We start from the raw sequence: 14209 nt of genomic DNA, 5'->3' as shown, positions 1-14209 counted from the left end.
AATGACTCAGTTTACCACTTATTATCAACTTTCTCATTGCCTATAAAACATATAACAATCTACCAACTTCACATGGAAAAAAGTCTACAAACTTAAGAATTTTGTGAAATATTGTCTCCTTAGAAATAGACCTTTGTACATATTTGTTATGTTAATAAGATTTGAACTTGCTCGTCCACGTTATGAAGTAGCAAATGTTGTCGTTTTTACAGTTTTTTTTTTGATAAAACCATAACTTTCATTCATACGTAGGAATTCCATCCAATACATTACATGGTTTTGGAGACTTTTGACTCCTTTGAGTACAACATTGATTTACTATCGTAAATGACAACACGAAACTTCCAAAAGTAAAGACAACAAAACTTACAAACGTAAAGACTTTTAACTCCTTTCATAGTTATAGCATATGAGTCTGATCGATTCGATGTGAAATATTTCAAAATGTTCAAATTGAAATCAAACTCATTGATACTTTGTTTTCGCTCGAAAAAGTTACGGTTCAGTTCGTTCGGTTGGACGGATTTATGCTCACACCTAATTTATGTGTAAAATGTAACAATAACAATTTATCACTCTCATCAAAAAAAAAAAAACAATTTATCACAATTTTTCTTGAAAAAAAAGGGATATCCTATTTCTAATGTTCCTTTCTTATTCATCCTTTTGTCTCTAGGAAGTTCACTTTCTCTCTCTAAAAATGACTTCACACGCAGGCGCGCACAATCCTCTCCTCCTATCTGGGTGGTGAGTTAAGTAGCCGATTTTTAACGTGGGGGTCGGTTTTGTGGCTTAATTTATAAGTCGTCTCCTTTTCTCTCTAGCCACTCGTTACTCTCTCAAACCCCCAAATATCTCTCTCTCTCTCACTCTTTCTCTCTCTCTCTAAAATTCCCCCAATTTCTTTCTCTTTCTATCTTAACCCTAATAATATCTTCATCCCAAACCCTTACTTTCTCTAATTCGTTGATTTCTCTACCAGATCTATCACTTATCGCTTTGAGATTTTGTTCGGATGGGTTAAAAATTCGAATAATTGGGTTTGATTTTTCTTAAGAGCGATAATTATGGAGTGGGATAGTGATTCTGAAGGGGTTAGTGGTGATGATGAGGGATTTTTGTTAAATGATGGAGGTCCACGTTCTTTTGCAATCGGTAGTTTGCTTCAATCAGCTCCTTGTGGACTTGTTGTTACTGATTCTTTGGAACCTGATCATCCAATTATATATGTTAATACTGGTTTTGAGATGGTTACTGGTTATCGAGCTGAAGAAGTTCTTGGTCGAAATTGGTAAGTCCTTTTGTATTTAGGTTTTTCTTATCTTATGTTTTTTTTTCTTTTCTCTTTTTGGGGTAAAAATGAATTTGTAATTTGGTTTCTGCCATGATTCTGTAAAATATTAGTTTTATATTATTACTACTATGAATCAACTGTTTCATATGATGAAATTCGGAAAGGGGTTTTATTTATCATGCTATTAGTTGTTTTGATTGTTTGGTTTTTGCCTATCTAGTTATGCTAAACTCATATCAGATGAAGATGAGTAAGTACCCTCTTTTAGAAAAAAAAACATTTTTAGCTCAATATGAACCAAGCTAACATTTCACTGAGGGGTTGTTTACCTGACTCATGAGGAAAAGTTACTGTGTAAAGTTCTTGCCTTTAGGCTATTTATGAAATTGTGCATTCTCTTGAGCTCTCAAAGGGCAAAAAGAACAAATAAAAATGACATTGTCAACGGTAGATAGTTACTGTAGGAAGAACCTTCATGATAGATGGACCAAGGAAACCAATTTTGTGGCTTTGTTAGGATTGTTAGAGGTGGGATTTGGAGAAGGAAGGATGATAACTGGAATCAGGTAGGTAGTCATTCATGCAGGCATGCGTACTATTAGGCTGTTGGTTAAAACATAGTTTACACTTTACAGTTGTCGAAGAGGGAAAGTAACTTAATATCCACAGGAGAAAACTTGTAAAAGAACATCCAAGAAAGAAGGAGATGTAAATAAAGTAAGAGTTGTTGAGGATACTTGATTCTCCTTTACAGGGTTCATTTTGTTCTAGCTCGGGTTAGGGATCTAGATGCAAACATAAGAGTAGTGGAAGTTCACAGTACATTTTACATAAAGCAATTAAGTAAAAACAATATGAACTTGATAGTTCACATTATGTGTCTCCTCACATAATCTAGGGGGATAGCTACTAATTCAAGAGCCAAAATTTGGAAAACAACTTCATAAGAACAATTAACACACACTCATCAGAATGAGATTCTAAGCATTTAAACTACTTGGATTATTTGAAGTCATTGTACGAGCAAATGACTTCTGCAAGTTCCAGAAAGCATACAAAAAAGAAAAGAGAAAACAATGTGATTACTAATTTATGGACATGTCTCTGCTTAGCTACATGTGCTGCTGTTTACTTCATATAGAATTCAGATATTTTCTGTTTCTCGCTCCTCTGTCACCACATATATAAAAATGTGTGAGAAATTTTACTAGTTTTGTGACTGCAGGGCAAAGTTCAGCTATTTTCTATTTCTTTCTTGTTTGGATACGGTTGTTTGATGAATGAAAGACACAATACGCCTAATTAAATAGTTTATCCTTTGAATCTCCGCTGTCCATCCATCTTTATACTTTTTTGGTGTTTGACCCTTAAGTAACTTTATTTGCTCATCCTCGAGAGCTTATAACTCCTATATTAAAAAATATTTTACATCTGCCGCTCTATATGCAATATCTGAAAGTCTCTTGTTGAATGGTTTTAGTTGTCTAAGTTCTTGTTCTCTTCTCGTGTCATATTCTATCGTATGCAGTTATTTAAGTTAAGGTCATTTGTTAGACTTGAGAAAGTGTTCGTACTTTATGCTGTTACGTGACAAAAATGGTTAACTTTAATACTTTATATAGTTACTTATTACACCTTCTTCTTTCAGCCGTTTCTTGCAGTGTAGGGGCCCATTTGCTAAAAGGAGGCATCCTTCAGTTGATTCAACAGTAGTTTCAGAAATAAGAAGATGCCTCGAAGACGGTGTTGAGTTCCAAGGTGACTTATTAAATTTTAGAAAAGATGGTTCTCCTCTGATGAACAGGTTGCGGTTAACACCTATTTATGGGGACGATGAAACAATTACCCATGTCATTGGTATCCAGTTCTTCACAGAAGCAAATCTTGATTTGGGTCCATTGCCTGGGGCATCTCTTAAGGAGTCAACAAGATCATCCGACCGTTTCCAATCTGATTTGTCTTCTTATAGATCTGCTCCATTTGGACATGGAAATATTTGTTGTGAACTCCGTGGCATGTTGCAGCTTAATGACGAAGTTTTGTCCCATAAAATACTCTCAAAGCTGTCACCTAGGGATATTGCATCAGTTGGTTCCGTGTGTAAGAGGTTATATCAACTAACAAAGAATGAGGATTTATGGAGAATGGTATGCCAAAATGCATGGGGGCGTGAAACAACTCGAGTATTGGAAGCAGTTCCTGGAGCAAAAAGACTTGGGTGGGGTCGTCTGGCCAGAGAACTAACTACCCTTGAGGCTGCAGCATGGAGAAAGTTGACCATTGGGGGTGTTGTGGAGCCCTCTCGTTGCAACTTCAGTGCGTGTGCTGTTGGGAATAGAGTTGTCCTCTTCGGGGGAGAAGGTGTGAACATGCAACCGATGAATGATACATTTGTCTTGGATTTGAGTGACAGTAATCCGGAATGGCAACATGTCAAAGTTAGCTCCCCACCACCCGGGAGGTGGGGTCACACTCTTTCTTGTGTAAACGAGACATGTTTGGTCGTCTTTGGAGGCTGTGGAAGACAGGGCTTACTCAATGATGTTTTCGTATTTGATTTGGATGCACAATATCCTGCATGGCGTGAAATCTCTGGATTGACCCCTCCCCTCCCCAGATCATGGCACAGCTCGTGCACCCTTGATGGCTCTAAGTTGGTTGTTTCTGGCGGTTGTGCGGACTCTGGCGTACTTCTCAGTGATACATTCTTGTTAGATCTCACAACAATGGACAAACCTGTGTGGAGGGAGATACCCGTAGCATGGACCCCTCCTTCTAGGCTGGGTCATACACTCTCTGTATATGGTGGACGGAAGATATTGATGTTTGGTGGGCTGGCGAAGAGTGGACCTCTTCGACTCCGGTCAAGCGATGTGTTCACAATGGATCTAAGTGAGGACGAACCGTGTTGGAGGTGTATTACTGGGAGTGGAATGCCTGGGGCTGGAAATCCAGCAGGTATAGGTCCTCCTCCTAGGCTCGATCATGTTGCTGTAAGTCTCCCTGGTGGCAGAATTTTGATATTTGGCGGATCTGTTGCTGGTCTTCACTCCGCTTCCCAGCTTTACATCCTGGATCCCAGTGACGAGAAACCAACTTGGAGGATACTAAATGTACCTGGACGACCACCCAGATTTGCTTGGGGACATAGTACATGTGTTGTTGGAGGAACAAGGGCTATAGTTCTTGGAGGACAAACTGGAGAAGAATGGATGCTCAGTGAACTGCATGAGCTATCTCTGGCAAGCACCTTGATGTGATCTAAAGGTAAATTTAAGTCATAGAAGGAATCATTGTCAGGTCTTTTAACTTCGTTTTGAATATCAATATTGTGGTTCGCCTAGCATTTGATCGATGCTAACAACAATTAAACAAAGTAGTTGATCTTCATCAACATATTTTGACGTGTTCAGTAATATCTATTTATACTAGTTTTTGGTGCATTTTCCTGTTACAGGTTGCAATGGGAATGATCTGCTATCTGGGATCTGAGTGTATATTTATGATTTGCGAGGGAAAAACATAAAGTTAAAAAAACAAAAAATACCTTCTATTAGTATATGCAGTTGAAACAGGTCAGTAGAACTTGTTAGTTCGTAGATACAGGAAGATGTGGTTTACTGCTTTTGAAGTCTTGTTGTCGTCTCTCTTTTTCTTTTTTCTTCGTTTGTTGGTTCAATGTACGTATTTCTGGAGAAAAGTAAAAGTGCATGTATATATCGTACTCTGTTCTGTGCTTATTCTTAGTGTATTCTGCATGATCTTGGACTTCTCTCTTCCCTGCCTGTCTGTGCGTATGGATAAGTTTTGGTTGTATGTTTCCCATCAACTTAAACTTTTCATATTGTTGGTTAGGGTAATCCGTTAAGAGTTCTTTTGCTTTTGTTTTGGTTTATGAGTAAAATTCTAGTCGGGCTGGCCCGTTTGACATTTTCTGTATTGCAATGGTTTTAGGTCACTTGTACATGGAGTGTGGATCATCTGTTGCTGAGATTGAGTCGACGTAGCGACTTGGGCTCGGAACAACGGAGAGACAAACACCCAGAATTAGTACGAGTGAAGACAGAGTAAATGACTATTTAGGCAGAATATGCTTTTCTGAGACAAACTCCACTCTCAGGAGTTATGATCTCTTAACTTTTCTATGATGCAGGACATGACTGGGATGGCTCCAGTTTTTTAGACCATAGACATGATCCGTGACAGTAAGTTTTTAAGGTCTTTGGGCTAGGTTCAAGTTTTATTCTACTATGGAAATGGATTGTTTTCTCTGTCCAACTTTTTTGGCGTTCTCATCAATACATTTAGATTGAAAGAAGTAGAGTTCTTGTAGAACAGTATATATTCATTAAACCCACACAAATACAAAACATTGAACTTCTGTTTGTCTGATAAATAAATGTATATCTGATTAAGGGTTACTTAGTAAGATATTTACATGCCAGTGCAGGAATCAGGCAAAAGCCTTCCTTTTTTTTCTTCTGCCGTCAAGCAGTTTCTACTGTTTTTTCTTTTTTATTCTGTACTCCGTAGCCTGTCTTTTTTCATGTGTATCTAGTCGACAGTAATTGCAGCTGTCTTGTTATAACTGATACAAATAGGTCCAAGCTCGGTATCTGTACTGTTAGGTCGGGGACTTGGACACCCAGAGTTTGTGGTATGTTCACTACCTGGGCAGGTCTGGTACGTTGTGTCTACGTCTGGTAGCTAGGCAGGTTCTGGATCAAGTTATGGGATAACGTGGGCTTTTTGTTTCCCCTGATTTGTTATCTCCTGTTTGGGTTAGATCTCCATATCACTTTCACTATATGCTTGAAGATCGCATGAGCTTATCCTTAACTTTCTCTTCCGTGATACTGTCTTTATCTTTTGTGTGAAGGTCGACATAGTTTGACTATCCTCTTTAGTTGGGCTAAATTAGAACCACAAAGTGGGTAGGCTGTTTTATGCACCAACTCCCTAATCACATGATTTTGCCAGGACATGTGACCCAACACTGTTCTTGCAACAACTGTTTCCCAAACTGACTCGCCCTAGCGCGGGTCGACAAAGTTAAGCAATGTATGATCTTGACTTAAGAGATTACCGTGTTGTGCGAGAACTTTGTCATGAACTGAAAAACAGATTCACCTATACTCGGACTCAAATCCTTGCCTCTCCCTGATGTGGGGTTTCAGCATCACTAGCTTTCAGATACGGTAATGTAGGTTCAAAATTATTGGAGGGTTCGTAAAAGCAATTCAAGGGTTTCAGGTGGAGTTTGCCTGAAAACCAAGGTACTTTACAAAATGAAACAAATTCAGACTAGGTTAAAAGATCAATTAATAAATCTAGCATCAGTAAACTAATTAAAATAGTTGAAATAGACTTGTAATACAAAACTAATTTCATTAACTAATCAAACATCATTAAAACACCTAAATCAGTAGTAAACTAGTATTTATCACAATGATCTGTACTGAATTGAATAGTATCCAATTAACATTAAAAACACTTTTGACAGTAACTACTAAATCTAGTGATGAAGAAGATGATGATCAATTGGTTGAACGGCGGGCGAAAACGGATCTTCTTTTGCAATTTCGGCACGAGATAGCAAAGTAGTACTCGTTACTTCTTCTCATTAGTATGACTCGGCAAATCTTCTGGCACTTCAGGCATGATCTTGTATTACTCATGGACCTTGTTCTTTTGGGCATTGATGATGAAGAACCACTAACTGATGCACATGATGATGATGGTGGTGACCGCAGCGACCTCATAGGGCTATTTGATGATGATGATGATACCGGCTGCAACATAGGACTATACGATGGTGATGCCGGCGGTGCGAGAGGGCTATAGGATGGTGATGCTGGCGGCGTGAGAGGGCTATAGGATGGTGATGCTGGCGGCGTCAGAGGGCTATAGGTTGGTGACCATGGCGGCGTCAGAGGACTATAGGTTGGTGATGCTGGCGGCGTCAGAGGACTATAGGTTGGTGATGCTGGCGGTGTCAAAGGACTATAAGAAGAAGATGATGATAGAGGCGACATAGGATGATAGGAGGATGGGGGTGATGAATGGAAATTAGATGATGATGATGAATCGTGAGAATGATACAACATCATAGTAGAATTTGAATAAGCAGCATGAAAATTGGAAGCTTGTATGGATTGGGTTGGAGAAGTACGGATATCTATCATGGTGGTGGGAATTGTTAAGAAACAAGCAGTAAGTTGAAGGTTGAAGATTAAAACAGAGAACAATCAATAAGATGGGGGCAGGGGGTTAATTACGAGTAGTATATCAGAGAGGAAATATATCAGAGTGAATGAATCCCCTTTGATCAACCAAGTACATATATATATATACAGTAGTAGCTAGAGAGAGAGAGAGAGAGAGAGAGAAAGGGCCAATTTTTAGAAACTTTCTAAATTAAAATTAGAAAGTAGTACCTTAGGATGAGTGTGGAAGTAGTTGTATTTTAAAAACTTTCCCCCAACGGTCGGACTCCTGTTTCTTGATCCTCACTTTAATTAATGAACACAACTTCCCATCTCTTAACAAAAAAAGAACACAACTTCCCAATCTACAACTATGTAAGAGATATTTTTGGGATATTGTTGTGGTGTATTTAGAATGTGCCTAGATATTCCCCGCATCATAACGACCATCATAAATATTGCTACTTTAAGAGACTAGGAAAATAATTTAACGGTTACACCTGAGTTTCAAGTTCGGAACAGTTACTAGAATTTTAGACTTCGTGTTGAGTCTGATATGGTTTATTTAGAAATTGACCCTTAGTTATTTAGTAATATTAGGACTATACCTCTAAAACTAAGATGTGTATGGTATTGATCCATATTCTCGATTTTTCTGTTCAAATATCAGTTAGGTTCACATGTCAACTACATGCGTGACTTATAATAAAAAATACCTTTAACGAAATATTTAGACATTCTCCAGTAATTTAGAAATTTTATGACTACAACTCCAAAATGAAAATGTCTAGGTAAGTTTGTCAATGGATATCCGAAATCGACTTCAACCCACGCTCGACGAAGTCGCCCAAATCCCACACTCGTCTGGATATCCTTTGTCGTTTTTTTAAGAAAGAGGCAGCGTTGACGGATTGTTTTCAAATTGGGGGTTTTTTGGTATTTTTCATTAGACAAATGATATTTTTGACTTTGAAAACGTGACTGTCTACAAAATTGTCCTTCGACAATATTTTGAAACTTTATTTGGGCCCTAGCTTTTGAAAAAGAGAAGATGCTTAAAAAAAAGACTAGGAAATTTCTTGTAAATTAAAATCTTCTTTTTAACTAAAATTACATTGCTCCGTGAGGGATATTGACATAACAAAGGACTGTTGTCACACTGGCTGTGGAAGCTTAACTCTTAGGTGGTGTCTTTTTTTAAATGGTTGAATTTGAATTTGCTGAATTGAATAGGCTGAATCTGAATTAGCTAAACTATATTAGAAGTTAGATGTTTGTTTTTTAAATCAGAATTAATATTTTGACATTAACACCCTTATTATATGTTTTCCAAAAACAAAATCAAACTCTAATTCTCCCTTGCCTTGTTAAAACAAAGAGAGAAACCCTAAATTCTTTTTTTTTCTCTCTCTCTCTGTTGTCTCTCTAGAACACTCTCCCCCTCTCCCGCAGAAAACGACAATGGAGGTCCGACAATGAAAGTCTGACGAGGTTTGACTCTCTATCACTCTCGTTCTCTCTCTCTGAGACCCTCTTTTCTTTCTCTAACAGATCGGTTAAGTCAAACTCTTACCAAATCCAGCGAGGGTTCTCCTCTCTGTTACTTTCTCTCTTTTAACCTTCGCCAGATCTGATGGTTTATGCTTTTGTGGTGGCAGCCGATTTTGGTGGTGGTGGCGGTTTGATTCAAGTTGTGGTGGTGGCGGTTTGATTCATGTTGTGGTGGAGGCGGTTTGATTCATGTTGTGGTGGAGGCGGTCTAGTTGATGTTGTGGTGGCGGGGGGATTTGTACCTGTGTTGGTGGTCTGTACCTACGGTGGGTGGGGGGGGGGGGGGGGGGGGTCTTAGTGGCGATGGTGGTCTTACGGGAGAAGATAATTTTTACCGATCACCAGTGGGGGTGGGGGGGGGGGGGGGGTGAGATCTGAGAGAAAAACTAAGGGTTGCCGACAATGCAACTTGTCACTTGTTAGTGACTATTTCCTGCCTGAAGAAAAAATCAAATAATATTTTCATCCAAAAATTTGTACACTGGTATGTTTTTGTTTACTCGCCGCGGTGGCCTTAAAACTATTGCATTGTTTTTGATATCACAGTTTGCCATGTTATGTGTTAATATAATGATTTTCTCTTAATATTATTGTATTTTGACAAAATATTTGGTTTGGCTGTGAAATCTGTAGTTGTACTTTTAGAGAAATACAAGAGCTTAGGGTAAGACCATATTTTCCAGAAACAATACAACTTTTCGAAGTACAAATTACTTTTCGGGTGAGAAAATCTAATCCCCTTTCCCCCAAACTCTCATCTTTCTTTCCTCTAATAGTGTTCTAAGAGTGCAGGTGAACTTGGTTGCAATCCGTTTGTTTTCTTCTCGTCTCATACCACAATCATTTTCATCTATTTATCTCTTCCCGTAACTCACTAAGTTCTTTTTTTTCCTCCCCCTGCCTCTAACTCTGTTCCGGCTAAGAGGAGTGTGGTCAAAGGTAGGGTGGGAAGAGAGGTGGAAGAAGATCCAGAAATAAAATTAAATTTCGACAACGTCTGCCTATCTTCGACAACGTGAAGCGAATAAACGACCATGGAAGTTTGAGGAAGCAAAAGAGCATTAAAAAACAAGAAAAAAAATTTCACTCTTTTTTAAATGGGTTTGTTTTTGTTTCCCAAAAAAGACTTAGAATAAGGGTCGGTGGGTATATAGACCAAAATAATGTTCAAAAAAGGTTTATGATCCAATCTTCTCAAAATATGGATATTTAGTCCTTTTACATTATGGACATAAAAACCCTCACTTTCTAAACACATTACCGTCTATGTCCCACGCTCAAATTTGACGTGGAGATTTATTAGCAAAAATTGTAGAGATTTATTAGCAAAAAATATGGAGATTTATTAGGAAAAAAAATGGATAGAAACAAATCATAATTTCTCTCTCCTCTAAACAGATTTGGAAAACAAATTTTCTCTTTCCTAATATCCGAATCAATCAGAAACAAAAATCCTAACCAAAACGAAACGTCATCACCACGGATATTTCCAAATCAATTTTCTCTCTCTTCTTTACAGATTTAGAAACCAAATCAATTTTCTCTTTCCTATTATCCGAATCAATCAGAAACAAAAATCCTAACCAAAACTACTGTAAAGTATGTATAATTTCTTCACAAGTTTTTTTTGCATGGTTATTTTTCATCATAAAGAAGATTGTTTCAACGTTATGGTGAGATTTTGGGTTGATTTTTATGGTTTTTTCTGTTGTGACATAGTTGTTCAAAGCTTCGTCATAAATCAATTTTTAGAGATCTGTTTGATAAATTATGTCAATTTCTGTCTGGTATAACTTAAACTACCGTAAAGTATGTATAATTTATTCACAAGTATCCGTGATTTACCACAGGATTTGGTAATTTTTGATAAATAACCAATGATAACAGCAAAAATTTAAAAGTTTTTAATTGATCAAACCTTGTAATTTCTGATAGTGGTCATTTATATGAAGGAATTTATATTGTATACTGATATACAATAAGTATGTTTTACAATGGGATTTAATGATGTACAACAAATTCTGATATACTAATGATAAAGTATAATTTTAAACGTTATATACCTAAACTGTAAATACGATATTATGTATAATTTACAATAAATTATGCAAACTTTATGAAAAATAATGAGACATTTATCACAAATAATGAAATCATGTTTCCTTTCCATGTCTTTCAATATGAACATGGAATCGCATTTCAATGGTGCCCATCCATGCACTATCCATTTGCAATCTTCAACAGGACACACAGCAGTAACACGCTTAGAATCATTCTTTATGAATTTGAAATCATGCCCGGTGTTGATGCTATATTGCCTAAGAGCATATCGAAAAGCTTTTGCACCCCCAGGAAATAACTGTCCTAGTTCTGTAAATATCTTATCCCAACCATCTGATTTCAGTTTGATTTTCTTATTTTGATTTTCTTATTTTGATTTGATGATTCTGCCTGAAACTCCATCTGTGATAACAAAGTGAGATAGATTAATTCAAATACATTATATATACAAGTATATTATTTGCAGTAAATTATATGAACATTTGAATAAATTACATGTACTTTACAAAAAAGTACACAAGATTTACATATGTAAATCAAAGATGTTATAATAATGAAACGAGAACTGTTTTGATATTAAATCATACATAATGTTCCATAAATTACGTATGATTTACACAAAATAATATAATGTTAATGTTATTCGTGAAAAATTTGCAGAACCAGAACATATATCATGTTCTCAATTTGATATACATCGCAGGGAAAAGTTTATATAATTTACGTTACATTATGGTAATTTATTCTAAAGTATATATAATGTTAATTCTGTTACGAGTAACCGTGTGACAGAATCACGTTTCATCAATCTGTACGGAAAAAAATCAGATCTGGAGAAAATTTGAATATCATACTTTGTAAACTCCAAATCTATTGATAACTGATATGACGATTGATTGAAAACAATAAGTAAACTCGATTTGTAAGATTTAGAAATGAAGTATTAATCTCATGAAGATCGTGATCATTAATACAAACTTTAGAGAGAGAAAGACAATAATAACTTTCTTGATCTGAAACAAATCATCAAATAAGAAAATTGTTTACCTGATTAGCAATTAAGATGATGATTTTGAATAGCTCTAATGATAATGAAACAAGTTAATGGAAGATTTTCAATCGAAACATAATCAGAAAACATAAAATTTGGTTTGAGTTTTACCTGAACTTAGAAACTCAGTTTTCTGTTTTAATGGAGGATAGTTTCAGAAGATGAAGATGTAGAGAGAGAGAGAAAGATAGGACGAGAAGGTTTCGGTTAAAAAGTTTTTTGTTTTAATGGAGGATAGTTTCAGAAGATGAAGATGTAGAGAGAGAGAGAAAGATAGGAAGAGAAGGTTTCGGTTACAAATTTAAGGAAGATAAAGATTTCTTTCTTCCTTTAGAGTCGGTAATTGGAGAGAGAAACGGGGAGATAAAATAGGAAAACGAATATTGGTTGATTTGAGCTTAAATTAGATTTTATATATATGGAAGGTTAGTTTAGGTATTATAAATTATTTGGTATTCTAGGGATTTGTGTTTTCTCTCTAGATGACACCAAATGGACTAGATATCCATTTGTATTATTTTTTTGGTTTTGAAACCCTTTATAGGATTAGAGAGGACTAAAAGTCCTATTAGGGCCCGTTTTTTGGATTATAAGCCCAAAAATAAATCTTCCGATTAGGTTTTCACGACAAGCAAATATAATCTAAGAGGTAGGGTTCATGTAAACCATAAGCTTCATCTCCTTACTTTTTCCTCCCTCTCTCTTCTCGATCTCTATGCCTTGGGGTTTTGCGTGTCAAATTTCAACTACTTCTGTCACTACAATCTTCGTCCCCCTTACTTTTCTATTTCTCTCTAAAACTCTAGTGGCTTCTAGTTTTCATGTGTAGGGAAATTAGCGGTAAAGATGAAGTGTTCTCCTTGGACGAGGGCCGCCCCAAGTCTTTAGGGGGCTCAAAGCGAACTTGAAAAATGGGGCCCTACATATATCAACAAAAAATAGTCATATTGTTCTATATGTATTACTTGGTATGCAAAATTAAACTATCCTTAGAATTGAAGAAGATTAAAAGACGTTGCAAATTCAGATTGTTTGATTCATCGAGAAACTAGTCACTGTGTAGTTTTTCTTGCATATTTCATTTTCCATAATGATATACGTGAATCTTAGCTAGCTGGTTATCCACCAAGTTGTATCATAAAATTAATTCATATTGACATATTTATCAAATTTTCCTATTTAACTGAATAAACAAATAGGCCTAAGCACATTCACATGAAAAAAGATATGTGCAGTAGACACATAACTAATAATTATTTCAACAAAAAAAAAAAGACACATAACTAATATAAAGCGAAATATCTAAAATGTATGGAATGTATTGAGTAATCCAATACATCGTAGTTAATTTTTTTAATGATTCGATCATGCGAGATCCAAAAATAATTGTGGAACAAAGTAATAGTTAAAATAACCAAATTAATTTTAACTAAAATAAAACTGAAAAGTATTGACAAAGAAAATCTAATGGAGAAACGGATAAATAAAAACAAACTGGGAGAGAAAGAAATATTTCTTTCTAGAAAGTGGGAACAAAGGTTAGAAATTGGAAGTTTATGATGGCGGATGGGTTGATGGTATTAACAAAGAAAATCATAGATTTTGGGCCTTTAAATTTATGTAATGTGGGGCCCTTGGTAAGCTCGGGGCCCAAAACAACCGCTTTGCCTGTTTTGGGCCTGGACCGCCCCTGCTTGGATGCCAGTACTGGGTGGGTTTTAAATTTGATTTTCTTTGACTCTAATTTTGTTGTTTATCGAAAGATGAAGCAGTGGTAGAAAAACAATTCGAATCAATTACGAAATTTTTTATGTCTGATTATTTGCAGAAAAAGAGAATAGTAGAGATGGAGAGAAAAACATGTGAGGGAGAAGATAGACAATAAGCGTGAAAAACACAAATGAGGAGTGATAATTAGTTACTGATAGCGCACGACAGGGAGCGAATAAGAAAATGATTTAACCACCTTTGGGTGGTAAATATTTCACCTTTCTTTACCTTTTATAAACGAGAAATCAATTTTCACACCCTTTTATCTAGTCAAAT

The 14209-nt window shown here is 36.2% G+C and overlaps 1 protein-coding gene across 2 annotated transcripts; it reads left to right on the top strand.

Annotated features, from left to right (window-relative positions):
• The first annotated feature begins 467 nt into the window (after positions 1 to 467).
• ZTL (Galactose oxidase/kelch repeat superfamily protein) lies at positions 468 to 5723 on the top strand. 2 transcript variants are annotated; one of them, XR_015227159.1, is made up of 4 exons: positions 468 to 1291; positions 2943 to 4561; positions 4752 to 4869; positions 5249 to 5723. XR_015227159.1 is itself a non-coding variant. In XM_086645135.1 (3 exons), exons 1-2 carry the CDS (start codon positions 1068 to 1070, stop codon positions 4552 to 4554), a joined length of 1836 nt encoding a protein of 611 aa, XP_086501261.1. In that variant the 5' UTR covers positions 612 to 1067; the 3' UTR covers positions 4555 to 4561; positions 4752 to 5052. The 2 variants fall into 2 exon arrangements, 1 of the variants encoding a protein (XP_086501261.1); XM_086645135.1 differs by lacking the exon at positions 5249 to 5723 and having other exon boundaries at positions 612 to 1291; positions 4752 to 5052.
• Positions 5724 to 14209: the final 8486 nt, after the last annotated feature.

This window comes from Eschscholzia californica, unplaced genomic scaffold (genome assembly GCF_041429995.1).
Source record: "Eschscholzia californica isolate CP2 unplaced genomic scaffold, dmEscCali1.0.p SCAF_1, whole genome shotgun sequence".
Lineage (NCBI taxonomy): Eukaryota > Viridiplantae > Streptophyta > Magnoliopsida > Ranunculales > Papaveraceae > Eschscholzia > Eschscholzia californica.
This window is presented reverse-complemented; position numbering and strand designations above follow the sequence as displayed.

Bases quoted from the DNA above. Each gene is read 5' to 3' on its own strand.
- ZTL (XM_086645135.1), top strand. From the start codon at position 1,068: ATGGAGTGGGATAGTGATTCTGAAGGGGTTAGTGGTGATGATGAGGGA. The intron at 1,292-2,942 runs GTAAGTCCTTTT...TTCTTCTTTCAG, and splicing joins GAAGTTCTTGGTCGAAATTG to CCGTTTCTTGCAGTGTAGGG.